At 35.5% G+C, this 16,127-nt stretch overlaps 1 protein-coding gene across 1 annotated transcript in view; it reads left to right on the top strand.

Annotated features, from left to right (window-relative positions):
* Positions 1-7,270, top strand: part of LOC144835900 (growth hormone secretagogue receptor type 1-like) — a 32,686-nt gene extending 25,416 nt beyond the window's left edge. Inside the window, exon 3 of the mRNA XM_078691021.1 lies at positions 3,570-7,270. Within this exon, the coding sequence (XP_078547147.1) occupies positions 3,570-4,704 (1,135 nt within the window). The 3' untranslated portion in view covers positions 4,705-7,270. The remainder of the gene's footprint in view (positions 1-3,569) is intronic.
* The last annotated feature ends 8,857 nt before the right edge of the window (positions 7,271-16,127 follow it).

The raw sequence follows: 16,127 nt of genomic DNA, 5'->3' as shown, positions 1-16,127 counted from the left end.
GAAATTATTGTTGAGTGAAAACAAAAAATGAATATTAATAATACACTAAATCATCGAATTAGCACCAGCTAATTTACGGCTTAACCGATATGAGAGATAGGCCTACTAAGCGATTAATATAACCATAACACAAAGTGTATGCTACTAGAGTTCGTATTTTGTTAATGACCTGTACTTCCAAACCAATCGTATATTGTGATGTAATAATGCGGGCTAGGATTAGAATACCATTACGATTCAAATTCGCCTCTAATGGTTTTGATGACATACAGAAAGTACTTTTACGAACTTTCATAGAATGATGTATAATTGTTGTGGGTTAATAGGTCATTTATATTTACAACTAGTGTGCATTGATGATTCGATTTAATACTGGTAAAAATATAATGGCACACATGGCGTGTCATACGTATACTTCAGCGGGAAGCTTTTTTTTTTACGGGAAAATGGGATGAAAAAGACAATATAGCCAAACTAGAAACTTAGTCTAGAATTGTACATACAACAGATTATTTTTATACGACGTATAATAAAATACATTTGCTGTAAAGATATTTTATACTGGTCCTCAAGCTTAACTGGAAACTGAGGAAATTCGAAGTAGGCCCTCCACGGACCCACGTCAGCCAGAGGTACAGCGCCTACCAGAGATAAGCACACCGGGAGACGATCCCCTACTCTTTTCGAATAGTGTACCAAGTTATCTAACCAACGTGCACATTTTGTACACGAGACGATAACGGCTTTACGTTCCATCCGAAGGACGCATCTTGTCTAAGGATACAATTTTGTATGTTACAGATAGGCTTGAACCCATACCTATCACATGTTAGTCCAATATATTATCATTACACCCATCACTCTCCGGTATACAGCACCCAGACGGCCGGTCTGCCAACCAGAACGCAGCCGGGCCTAACGTTGCTAAAGCGTGGTTCCCACTAGCGACGCAACACAAGGACGTAACGCAACGCAAGTGAATTGACCAATCACAAGCGATGACTTATTCGCTTGTGATTGCTAACTGTCTATAACTTCGCTTGTCATTGGTTAAAACGCTTGCGTTGCGTTTACGTCCTTGCGTTACGTTCTAGTGGGAACCAAGCTTTAACTTCGGTGATCGGTCGAGAAGAACCGGTGTTAACTTAAGTGCTGCTTAATATCATTGTTTTTTCTTGTTTTGTTTAATTTAAAAAAATTGTCCTGTTTGATTATTTCGTACTTCCAAAATCGGTAGCGACCTTTTGTTTTCAATACGGACTACGTGACTATACGATACGCAGCTATGGTTCCCATTATTGCGACGCAACACGAAGGGACGTAGCGCGCCGCAAGTAATTTGACCAATCACGACGCGATATATCATCCCAACTAGCTGTTGCTTGTGATTGGTAAAGTGACTTGCGATGTACCTACGCCATTCTGTAGCGTCCAATGGGAATTAAGCTAAACAGCCAAGCACAAGTTGTGTGGCGCGTTAAGAAAACGAAATTTATCTGAAACCAAACCTCGTTGTTGGGAAAAGCACGGTAGTTAATCAACTAAAAATAGATCCAAAACATTAATCAGCTCAGATATTTTCAATTACTGATAACTCTCAGAATTACATTGCTATAGTAGATAGCATAATATCAGAAGGTATTAGAAGGTTGCTATTTTTGCCAGATACTCATGGTAACTAATAGCTTCTTGTCACTGTAATTTTGATTAAGGTGTTTGCCTTCTTCTCCTGTGTGACCTAGCTGTTTTACTGATTATACTGTTGTTTTCCGCTGACTGCGATTTAAGTTTGAATTCTATGGGCGGCCGTGAGGGCCAGAATAGACATGTGTAAATATGCAACGCAAGTAATTTGACCAATCACAAGAGTGGCATATATGGATGACGATCCATTACTTGTGAAGCGTCAGATGAATGATTCGTTGCCTGTGGTCAAATCTTTTTCTAAAGGTTGAGATTGATGATTTACATAGTAACCGATAGGTATAGTAGTCAACAGTAAACATACTGTATATGGTCAAATGTGTTTTAAGCCTTTTAAGTTTGGAAGCAACGCAATGGCTAGTCTGTGTTCCAGACGGGGTTTTGATTTAATTTAGTAAAAAGATAAATATTTTGGCACATATGGCGTGTTATACGTATACCACTTCAGACACTTCGACTTCGACTTGTGGACTAACATAAAACAGACAATAAATAAATACAGACTTAGGGCAGGCCTACGCAATGGCGTACGTGCAACATAAGTGTGTTGACCAATCATAAACAACAGTTTAGGATGATACATCGCGTAGTGATTGTTTAATTACTTGCGTTGCGCGTACGTCCTTACGTTGCGTCTTAGAGGGAGGAACCAAGCTTTCATGTATCCGTGAATTATTTTGAAAAAAATAAAAAATTATATTTCATCTGCAAACACGAATGACCTATTTGGAGTTTCTAAATCCCACGTTACTGTCTGGATGCGAGAAAATATAAATAAGACCTACATTACAAAGCTATTTGATTCACTATCTAATTTACCTTAGAGAATAATATATGATACAAAAACGTCGATACTAAATCAAAATTCCCAGGTACGCACACGATTCTAATTTTAAACAAATTCCCAGGTACTTACAGTATATTGAATTGCAAAACAACGCGGTTATTTTTATTATGGTTGTCCTGGTAACGAATTTATATTAACTAATTAATTTTTAACATTAGTATTGTGTTGGTTTTTTAATACTTATTGTTTTTAACACTTTATGTTTTATTTTTTTAACACTATAGAATGTGTTCCTAAAATTAACTTTTAGCGTGAATTGAAAACTCAAATTACGTCATTATAACACATTTCGAGTAATTGGAGCATGTATTATTTAGTTTAGGCAAACACTACTGTTGTGAGGCAAGTACGTCAGTACACACTTCGTACAGTCACGTACAGTTCCAAGACCATTTATGCTTGGTTCCCACTTGAGACGCAAGACAGAGACGTAACGCAACGTAAGTGAGTTAAAGCGTGGTTCCCACTAGCGACGCAACGTAACGCAGCCTTCGCAACGTAAGAAAATGCCCTTCCACTCATTGTGTTTGCCCCCGCCTGCGTGAAATCAAACCTGCGATTTTTACAGCAATGTTGCGTCGTCGGTTCCCACTTGCGATTACGCAATACGGCACGTTGCGTCATTGCGTTGCGTCACGTTGCGTCCTAGTGGGAACCACGCTTAACCAATCACAAGCGATGGATTATTCGAACGTTCGCTTGTCATTGGTCAACACATTTGCGTTGCGTGTACGTCCTTGCGTTACGTCCTAGTGAGAACTAAGTTTTACAGACACCGCGCGCGTCGTGGATAATGTACATACTATAGTGCAGTACTGTTTGTATTTGTCGCATCCACACATAAGATCAATTCAAAGGACTGTTACGAGCACCTATCTTGGAAGGCGAGCTCAGTGTTCTGTTGTTAGATTACCTTGCTCAAACATAGGGAGATCCACTTTCGTTCTCTGTGTACCCGACTCGTAGTTGTAGAAATAATGATTTTGTGCTAAATTGATACATTGTGTTTAAATTTCAGAATGGTGGTAAATGAAACTGAAAACTGGCCATCGGTCGGTTACGACGTAGAACCTTACTTGTACACTGAACTAGACCGATGGGTGATCGGTGCCCTTAACCCAGTTATTGTCGGCATTGGGGTCATCGGTAACTTTATCACCATTCTTGTGCTAACTAGATGTCCACGTATGCAGACATCCTTGAACGTTTACTTGACAAGCTTAGCCATTGCTGATATGCTGTTCCTGCTAATGGCACCGATCATTGCCTGGCAATCACTTGCAAGCAGTGACATTCATGATATGTATGACGCGCCAAATATTAGCAATACTTTTTGTAAGGTCAATAACCTGATCATAGAGACGGCATACCAAGTTGGATACTTAATGATATTGTGCATCTCAGTTGAAAGATACTTAGCTATCTGTAGGCCTCTGCAGTATCGCAACTACGGAACTAGATTACGCGCGGCCAAAATATGTTGTGTGGTTTGGCTTGGTGTATTGATTTACCAATCGAGACTTCTGATGACAATGACGGTTGAAGTCGTCGAATACCCGTGGCCACATATGTACAAAGGTCAACCAAACGTGTCGACTGTCTGCAGCATATGTTCACCAACAAACTCTACCAGATGTAGAATTATTGATAACTTATACACTTTTGATATCGTAATCGGATTGTTGGTGATTCTAATTCTGATACCTCTTTACGCTACAATGATCAGACGATTGCGTAATTCTCGGTTTGTAAGCTCCAGTGGAAAGAATCGTCGCAAAGCTCAGGACCTAAATATATTTCGAACGGTTTTACTGACAGTCAGCATATTCGCACTATGTTTTACACCTTATAATATTTTAAACACTATATATATGTATTTTGAAGTAGATCCTGACGTGGTCAAAAGAAGCGTCAACGTATTTCGGCCGCTAATGTACCTTAACGCCGCCGTCAATCCTGTCATTTACAACATGACAAATACGCTTTATCGTCAATCTTTCACTGAGTTTTTCTGCTGTTGTCGTAGATCGCCAACACACTGTAACATAAACTCGCCAAACCAGCAGAGTTCTCTGTTAAATGATTCGTCGAAACCAACGATTAAGTCAACAAGTATGAACCAATCAGATGAATGTCCTACAAGTAAAGTCTAGTACATGTTACGATTGGAGGCGCGTCCTGTAGTAAGAATAGTCTTATTCTAGCGGCGATTCGTCTGAATTGAGAAACAGCTAAATATGTTGGCACATCTGGCGTTCCATACATCTAATAGTTGCTAGACAAAAATCGAAACCACAACTGGTGGAATAAAAACATAAACCAGACAATTGGACTGGCATAATGGCATTGCATTCACCATGTAAACCAGAAGTGGCAGGTTCGAATCCTATCGGAGAAATTGTTGCATATTGCTTGGTATAATGATTATCGCTCTGTATTGATGGGTTGAATCTATCCATAGACATATTTATCATACTACGACTGTGGTCTGACATATTAAGGGTTAATTTTAATGGTTTTTATAGAAATTCGTCTGATAGGCGCGTTCCATTATTATGTATATTATGTATATGTTTGATAAGGTCAAAAAGGTCAACACAAATTGTCGTTAGTGTCTATAACTGCAGGTTAGTTCATATCTGGACACCGAGGCGAATCGAATATTCGATCAGGTTCGAGCACCACATGGACTGAATGTGGAAACTTGTACTGTACGAATAATAACACTGTTATAGAGAGAGACTGTGATGGTATTACCAAATATTATATGATGCTGGAGAAATACAGTACCGGGAATCAGGAGGCAAATGTTGGATGTTATGAGGTTTGGGGTAGATAAACTAAATTGTACAATAAGATATGAATTCATACATTTCAAAACAGTTTTAGGCTACTGCAATATAGTTATGATTGAACAAAGTTTTAAAACTTTATTCATTGTATGTCTATGCTCAGCATAAGTAGAAGAACAGAATACATAAGTATGTTATCTATAATACGATATGCAAGTAGGTTCTACTTTATTTAAATTACGTGTACATTAAATTTATAGCCTATGGCATATTATTCATTCTGCAAGAATAGATATTATCCTCATGTAAACAATAATTCTAAATCTTAAGTAATTGTCATCTTCGTCGTCGTCATCATCATCGTCATTGTCACCATCATCATCATCGTCGACGTCTTCGTCGTCATCATCGTCATCGCTATCATCGTCATCATCATCGTTATCATCACCATCGTCTTCGTCGTCATAATCATTTTCCTTACCATTTAAGTACCATCGTCATCATTATTATCATCATCATCATCATCTAATCATTATTATCACCATTATCATCATCGTCGTCGTCGTCATTGTCATCATCACTATCATCATCATGGTCGACGTCTTTGTCGTCGTCATCATCTTCATCACCATCAGTAGCATCGTCATCACCATCATCATCATCACAATCATCATCATCATCATCATCACCATCAGTAGCATCGTCATCACCATCATCATCACAATCATCATCATCATCATCATTAGTCTGGCTTCCGGATGGAGTTTTGACTTAATATTAGTAACAAGATAAATATGTGGGCATATATGGTACTTGAGCTCGAAACATTTCAGGCCCGATTTCAGGTTCAGAAAAACATCGAAAAGCCTCGAAATAACTACAGACTTGGGGCAAGTCTACATCATCATCACCATCATCATCATCGTCTTCGCCGTCACCATCATCTTCGCTGTCATCAAAGTCATCATTACCATCGTCATCATCATTATTTTTTAGCATCATTATCTATTCATTATTATCATCATTATCGTCATCATCATCACTATCATCACCCTCGGCATCGTCACCATCACTATTATCATCATCATCATCATTATCATCATCGTCGTCATTGTCACCATCATCATCATAATCATCATCGTCGTCATCGTCATTATCATCATCATCGTCATCATCATCGTCGTTATCATCTTCATCGTCGTCGTCGTTATCGTCACCATCATCATCACCATCATTATCATCAGCATCATCATCGTCGTCACCATCATCATCACCATCGTTATCATCATCGTCGTTATCGTTGCCATCATCATCACCATCATTATCATCAGCATCATCATCGTCGTCACCATCATCACCACCATCATTATCATCGTCGTTATCGTCACCATCATCATCACCATCGTTATCATCATCTTCCTCATCATCGTCGTCGTCGTCGTCATCATCATCATCATCATCACATCATCATCATCGTCATCTCCATCAGTTTCTCAAACGGCCTCTATATCATATAGATTTACAATATAATAAGTGTGCCTAATTCTAATGTAGGGCGGATATGTCATTTTGCATTTATTCGTTACGTAAATGTATTAAACAAATCAATGTTAAGATAAACGTTCGATATCTAATGACAGTTTGGTTTAGACGCATTTATTTGTAATACCATGGAGATTATAAAGATAATAATGGTGTTTATACAAATTAGTAAACTCCATCATAATATGCCATTAATGCGTCTTTATAATAATCTAATTTAGAAACGTAATCTTGAAGCGTACTAAAATTATCTGAAGCCAAGTTACATAAGTAGAACAGTCATGCATTACTTAAATGATGGTGTAAAGATGTATTCAATTATAAAAACAGAACGCAGATGATGGTTTACTGTTGGGAAACATAATAAATACTGGAGGTAGACTGATTGTTTTTCTAAATATTATATCTTTTAGGAGCCATTTACAAATTAGTCTACTTCAGTTACTGCAGTAATTACAATGCTTACTCTTTAAAACCTGTTAATGCGATATTCACCAAGCTTTTACTTTGAAGAAAACACACTGTTTCATAAAATTCCTTCAAAGAATCAGACCCAAATTATACGGATATGTCTCACTACGGGATGGGAAAGTGTTTTTTATATATAGGTTCACATTCAGAAGTTAACATGAGCTTCTATGTGAACCTGTAAATAAATCAAAATTAAGAAATCAACTTCCCTTGGCATTTGATTGGCTCTTTCCAAGTCATTGCGCACAACCTTATTGGCTCATTTCCCAACTCATTAGCATAAATAGATTATGAACTGATTTCTATGTGAATGGGTTCTCTTTATCATATTGTAAGTAACGATAAGCTGCAGTAGTATTAATCAATTTTGTTTCAATGTCTCCATATCTTACCAAACTTAAATAACATAATGTTTAGGCCTACATGACGTACTCCTCGTTCCGTATAAACAAACAAATGTTTAAGCAGAAATTATTTAAGTCCTATAATATTAGATACATTGTACAATAACAACTTGAGGTGACCGTTACTGATATACTGTTACATCAATATGTGAAATTTGTAATGGGTAAAGCTCTCTGAACAGGGTTCCGGTCTGGTCTCCGAACAGGAATCCAGTGCGGCTTCCGAACAAGGATCCGATCCGGTTTCCGAACAGGGATCCAGTCCGGTTTCTAAACAGGAATCCAGTCCGGTTTCTAAACAGGGATCCAGTCCGGCTTCCGATTAATGATCCGGTTTTCGAACAGAAATCCGGCTTCTGTGCAGCTGAGCGTTCACATAAATTCGACATAATGATTGATTATGAAATAATACATGTCAAATATTGTATGCTGTCACGATCATGTATAGTATATTATACCTTTGTAATCATATTATAGCAACCATAGTTTTATAAGATATTCTCACGGCGGCAATGAATTACAATAATTATTATACGAGTATGTTTTGTAATATAAAATCGATACTGGTAAATTTATGCACATGAAGAACGATATGATATTGAATAATCATATATCTGTTGAATGTTGTTTTTATTTCGGTGTCTATTATCTCTTTAAAAAATAGAAATAAATAACAATGATGATATTATATAGCTGGTAATATGAATGATAATTTTATTGATTTGTGTTTTCGTAAAATATGTACGGTATAGATTATTGAACTTGTCGTATTTTTGTACATAAAAAATGAATATTGTTAGCACACTTTAAAAAATGAATTATTCATCATCATCATCATCATCATCATCATCATTATCATCATCATCATCATCATCATCAACATCGTCGTCATCATCATCATCATACCATCACTATCAACATCATCATCATGATATCGTCATCATTATCAACATCATCACTCTAATCGTCGTCACCATCATTATCAACATCGTTGTCGTCATCATCTTCATCATAACTCTCATCATCCTCATCATTATCATCGTCATCATCATTATCATTGTCATCATCATCATACAATCACTATCAACATCATCATGATATCATTATCATCATCATTATTGTCGTTGTCGTCATCAATATCATCATCATCATCATATCATCACTATCATTTTTTATTTATGCGCCTTGAGCACTCTTGAGTGGTATGTGCGCTATAAAAATCTTATTATTATTATTATTATTATTATCACATCCGCATCATGATATTATCATTATCATCATTATTATCATCATTATGGATTTTTAAAATCATGGTGGGATCCATTGGCCTCCTCCTAATCATTGTAGAAGCTGGAGCTTTGTTCCCACTAGGACGTTGTGATTGGTCAAATGACTTGCATTGCGCTTACGTCATTGCGTTGCGTGCAAGTGGGAACCAAGCTTTAATAATGACACGAGAAAATTAAAGAGTTGAATACCATGTCTTTAAATCGACCAATTAAAACGAGGCATTTGTCAGTGGAGTGATATCAGGTGTCTAATTTGCATAACACGTGTAAGGATGACTGAATACGAATGTGTATGTTTATTTCTTTGAGTACGGATTTTAATACTGAACCCTTTAATGTCATTATGTATACTGGTATTCATAGGACTACGATTTTACCATGGCAATGTTTTACTTAGGATTATATTACACTTTGATGACAATGCTGTAGGAACTCGGAATTATTGTTCAATTAAGTAAAAGAACAAAACAAACGAAAGTGATTATACTATTTGAATGCAGTCTGGACGTTACTGCTGTTTTTGTTATTCGTTCACATTTTGCTGTAGCTCAACATGTAAGTACTCAGTATTTAATTGTTGTAAAACTTATTTATTTTATTTAAAACATATTTATACAGGATAAAAACATATCAGTCATACCTGTTTTACATATGGTCCTGTTTATAGAAAAAATATAAAGTTAAAAGCATGCATAACAAATTCTTTAAAACTTGCTGAAACAGTAAAATAACAAAACAAGGTCAAACATATAATGTACATTTACGATAAAAGGAGTGAAAATACAAAAAGCAATAAAATAAATACACTCAAACGTAATATGAATGAATTTGCTTTGCAACAACAATTATCTTTAGTCGCGTGCACACACGACTCTACAGATCACTATGTCGGTCGGTTGGTTGGTCGGTCGGTCGGTCGGTTGGTTGGTTGGTCGGTCGGTTGGTCGAATCTCAAATTTGAGCACGTTTCAAGAATGGAAGGACTTTCATTACAATATTGCCACATTGTTTTGAATTATATCAGCATTCGTCACTACATTTAGGTAATTCTAAATCGTGGACTGAATTCAAGAATTATTAAACAGAATAACTAAACTAATAACGACAACAAACGTATTTACAATTTGAATGCAGTTTAGAATTTCTTAATGTTTTTGATAATTTTCTTCAATTATTATCGTCGTCTATCTGATAGGAACAGCGATTACATTTATTATCAAATTTGCCAAACAATTATTAAGAAATTGAATCTATAATTTTAACTTACAATTGAATTACTTTTATTATTCTGAACATTTACGATAATATTGCATCTAAGATTTGATTGCTTCCGGTCGTACTATGTAGATATTTGTTCCCGGTCGTACACTCATTATCATTTGTAAAGTCAGTACACATCAGTGTATGATTATATGGAGTAAATTCAGTGAAGGTTCTGTGAACTCATTTTATTTTAAATAATTTATTTAGTTACAATTAATAACGGGTTACGTAAGCTACTGAATTTACCAGTTACAATGCAAGCATGCTGTTTGTTATGAATAACGTTCCCTCATTCTATGAATATTGTAGGAACCCCATTCATAGTTTAAAACCAACATGAATCAGCGTTGGTGCAAATTGATATTTTAGGATATTTTAGATGGTTTTTGTGAAAGTTGCTATTGTTAATTTCCTGGTGAAATTGTTTCTCTTCTTGTTTTGTATGTTTTGTATATGTACTATCCGAAATAAAGGAAATGAATGATTGAATAAAGTGATCAGTGGTATTATAGGCCATGATTACTTATGTTGTTTGTTGACGTCAACAACATAAAATGAAGCTATTCAATTACTCTTTGTTTCTACATACACACACGTACATGGATGATGCATAAATATTCAATTGTTCTTTATTTCTATATACACTACATACACGTATGGAGGATGCATATTTTAGGATCTTTCCTACGCAGAGCACAAATATTTAAGTTAATAAATGCACCTTACATAAATTGACATTAAAATGAAAGCGCTCGCAGAAACTGAGTGAAGTATTGCCACGTCACAGAGGGCGCATGTTAACAAGAATACACATTTTTTTACTCACTCATTTTCTCCTCCATCTGGACACTATTGAGTAAAAAGTGCGATTTATAAAGTACTACTCCTCCCTTATTCGTTGTAGTATTGAACTGGGATTTGGAATGAATATACTACAGGGACATGTCCTCAAAGCTATAGAGCCGGATTTTTTTGATGCAGCCATATCACGTCTCGAAGATGGTACCGTATAGCCGTATTTGGTAGCGAGGTTTTTGATGCGTATGTGACGTTACATCCGGTCTTATGACGTCATTACAGCTTCTTTTGCTGTACCCCGAGTATCGCACATTCGTGCTTGTTTTATAAATTGTGAAGTTATTAATGAACCGATTTTCTTGAATTACAATAGGCATGGTCTATACCTACTTACACCGAAAATTTAACTTGTAAATTGATATTATATAGCTGGTAATATAAATTGTAGGTGCTATCGTGCTAACAATCAAACAAGCAAAGCAAGTACTATGTATACTTGGAAAAATTATATTTTTGCAAGTAAAAGGCAACATTTAAAAAGAAGCATTTTAATAAAGGCAGTATAACAGTATATTATAAGTAGGAGAAATATGAAATATGGTCTAAGTTGGGGCGTGTGGCGCTGTTTTTTGGACGTTCGGCTACTGATCGTTAGACCGAGGTTCGAATCCAACTCTCGCCGCATTGCTTGTATCCTTAGGCAAGATACTTTACTTTCGTTTGCCTCTCTCCACCCAGGTGTATAATTGGAAACCCGGTTAGATCAAGACACAACTTTGCGCTGATTACTAGCTGCATATAAGGGAGTATGTTTCCATAGGTGTTTGATCAGGAAATGACTGGAGTAATAATGTTCAGAGCATTGAGAGCTTGCTTATATGCGCTATATAAGAATGAACTATTATTATTAAGTTGGGAATTTAGAATGAATACATCGATCATCTTACTATATGCAATCAAAATTAATATAGGCCTTAATGAAATTATTATTATTATTATTACAATATTGTATATATTGCATGTAATGTTCAAAGGGGGACAATTAGGTTAATTCAGCGTAATTATTGAAAAGCGATTTATTCTCAACTAATGTGTTTTCTAGCAATGACGCAATAGTGACGTAAGCTTATATGTGTAGACTAACTGTACACGTCAATACCCTCCTGCTTACCCATTTCCATCTAATTTGTCTCCTTAAAGCTCTGTCTACACTATCAAACTAGTTTGACAAAAAAGTGTGATGTGCCCAAATATGGTATTGATATGTTCAAATATGGTATAAATGATATGACATCATCATGGGCACATCACAGTTATCACATAAAGTTTGATAGTGTAGACAGAGCTTAATACATATTATTATAACAAACAGATATCCTTGTAGTTTAATAAGCAGTGATATATTTCTATTGAATGTTTATATTCGACGGCCAACGACGTGTTGTAAAATGTTGAAATGTTTGTATCAAGTGATAGGCCGATAAATACTTAGCTATAAAAAACATCCATCTGTTGCGCCGTATAAAGCCCTATCTACACTATCAAACTTTAGGCCCATGTGAAAAAAAAAATGTGAGGTGCTCAAATATGGTAGTCATATGTCATCGTGTCCATATATGCACATCACAGCTTTTTCTTTAGATGGTTTTCTATTTATTTTCATCAAAGACAGCATAGATGGTTATCCTACAGCTGGGATGAACACTTATGTTTCTTTTGTTTTATGTAGTGCCCTAGTATGCTATGCCCAGTGTTAATGAGCCTTAAGCATTATTTTCATCAGAGACTAGCATAGATGGTTATTCTATAGCTGAGTTGAAAACTTTTTTTTTGTTTCATGTCGTGCCCTAGTATGCCCAGTGTGAATGGACCTTAAGCCTATGTCTAATCATCAAGTCATATCTATAAACATTAACCATTTTATCGGTTTGTAATATTAATTTTGACACATGTGAGCCCGATAAACAAATACAAGGAAACTAGTATTGGTTGTAAAGTTATTTAATATGAATGGCAAGTCATCATTGCAACATGCACGTAAAAGGAGAACATAAAAAAGGAACATTGGGATGCTCTGAAAGGGCCAACACAGTTTGCAACAAAGGGGCCAACGAAGCAATATGTTCACTATCTTATGTTGTTTTTCGTTATCGTCATTAACTAATAATGCGCGACGAATTACTTCAAATGCAAGAGGGACTTTTGATTGCACACACGATGAGTCACTTAATGACCAGAAACACACATAGCAACATCATAGACGCAACGCAAATGAGTTGGCCAATCATAGCGACAGTTCTGATGGTTCATCGCGTCGCGATTGGTCAAATTACTCGCGGCGCGCTTACGTCCTTGCGTTGTGTCAAAGTGGAAAGCAGGCTTTATAGAATCTAACTGCAGTAGCGTTATCTGTGTTAATATCAGTAAAATATAATTACCTGTACTTGTAATAAGAATCTTATTAAAAACACAATCACACACATACAATACAGCAAAATACCTTAACGGCCGGTTAATATGTGACGATATTGAAAATTAAAGGTTTAGCTCAAAATAATGTAGATTTAAATTACATTCATTTATGTTTTTTTCTATGATTTATTTCTGTTAATAAATAGTACATCAAACAGTTTAGAATTTATTTAAAATAGATTTTTCTCAATTTGATCAACATCCAAGTTTATGGTACGTCGATCCCAGCATTCATTCATGGGTTTGAAGCATAACTGCACATTAACCAAGGTAATCTAACAGCAGGGCACTGAGCTCGCCTTGCCAAGATAGGAAATCGTAGCAGTCATTTGATCTTATGTCTGGCTGCGACAAATAAAAACAATACAGTATGTACATATTCGGATATTCATTGAGGGATCGTGTCGCAGCCACAGATAAACACTTTGATCTCCGGAGCTCAGTATCCAGTTGTTAGATTTTCTTGCATTAATTTACCTTTGAACTCTTTGAACACGATTCGGTCGGTTATTGACCGATGGTATTATCACGGTAATTTGCACTATACTAAACTAAAAATACAATAATCTGAAAGGATATTAATTCGCGTTATGTTATTATATAGGTATTACCATCAATAACACTAAACGATAAAATGCCTTCATGCTAAAAGGTCACTGTTATAACATTTTAATATCGTTATTAATGCAGTGTTATTGATGGATGAAAAATTGAAAAAAATGTAAATTGTATTTTTGATTACACCAATTATACAAAATCTCTGTATTCGACAATTGGCTGATAAGAATACAATAATACTGTAGTCGTGCAATACATTAGCATTAAATATAATTATATCATTTATATTTTACTGTTGCAGTTCGGTTTTGAATGTAATGTTATTTTTATGCAGTATAAATCAAAAGGCAACTTACTGAAAAACATTACAATGCTGTGAGTATCAGTTGCTGGATCAGGATACAAATAAGATAAATACTGAAAATGACAATGCTGTGGGTATCAGTGGCTGGGTCTCAATGGATATACAAATATAATAAGCACTGAAAAAATGACAATGCTGTGGGTATGAGTAGCTGGATCTCAATGGAGATACAAATAAAATAGGCCTAAGCATTGACAAAAATCAATCTGTACGTGGGTGGTACGTCAGTGGCTGGATCTCGAAGATAAATAAAATAAGCCGTGAGCGCTCATAGCCGTTATTACGCCACTGATTATATTTCCATTGCATTGATTGCTATTGTAAAAAAATTATTTTATAATGTATTTTCTAAGATATTCTTACTTTAAACTTTAGTTTGGTATTCAAAAAACAGCATTCCCTTGTCGTTTGTGTTCGTTGTTTTTTAGAATTACCGTGATAACGATTAGTTCATCATTATATTTGGCTATTACACTAATACTATCCGTGCATTCACTGCACTATAATGCAAGGCTATTATTCCTTTACTATCATTCTAATATTAACAACGCGTGCAGGTTTCGGAGACTTCAAAGACAGGTGATTTTCTCAGTTAATATAGTGGGTATTAAAGATTACTAAATTTCAAATTTGAAAAAGGTAAGCGCTGTAATTATCAAATAAACGCCGCGGTGAGAGTGTTCTGTATTCTTGATTTGCTTGATTTATTAGGCCTACCTGTATTGCTCTTATTGAAGCATGACAACGTGTATTTATAGATGAATAGGCCCAAATGAGATAAATTTACAAATAACTTGTTGAACACATTCTCCATTTGTATTTTCTCCACAGGGAATATTGGAAAAATTCCAATCAAATGATAATCCTAGCAATCAAAACCTATAATCAAAATCGTATCATTTTCAAAGCACAATTTCTGTGGCGGTTGTATTAGTTATATAGCTAAACAAATTATACCATATACTTTACACTTTAGAAGAGGCAACCCTTACGAGTTTTAACTCACTGCCGCTTTAATATCACTAAAGGTAAGCATCACTAAAGGTAAGAATTTTTACACTGACACGATATCAATACGTACGTGTGTGCGTGCGTCAAAACGTTGATGGTAACAGCTTACGCACGCGCGTGTAATTGATAATAATTGTACTCTAGAAATAGTAACCTCATTAATATGAAATCAAACGTGTTGAAAAAGTAACATTACCACTAAATTACCCATAAACATAATGTTATTTTTTTAGAGTCGTGTGATGTTATTCAGCCTAAGTTTCTTTAATGTAATTTTAAAGATAAGCATTTTCACACTGACACGATATCAATACGTACGTGTGTGCGTGCGTCAAAACGTTGATAGTAACAGCTTACGCACGCGCGTGTAATTAATAATAATTTTGTACTCTAGAAATAGTAACCTCATTAATATGAAATTAAACGTGTTGAAAAAGTAACATTACCACTAAATTACCCATAAAATAATGTTATTTTTTTAGAGTCGTGTGATATTATTCAGCCTACGTTTCTTTAATGTAATTTTAAAGATAAGCATTTTCACACTGACACGATATCAATACGTAGGTGTGTGCGTGCGTCAAAACGTTGATAGTAACAGATTACGCACGC

Source organism: Antedon bifida, chromosome 2, assembly GCF_963402885.1.
Source record: "Antedon bifida chromosome 2, ecAntBifi1.1, whole genome shotgun sequence".
Classification (NCBI taxonomy): domain Eukaryota; kingdom Metazoa; phylum Echinodermata; class Crinoidea; order Comatulida; family Antedonidae; genus Antedon; species Antedon bifida.
The sequence above is the reverse complement of the archived record's forward strand: the minus strand, read 5'-3'. Positions and strand labels throughout refer to the sequence as shown.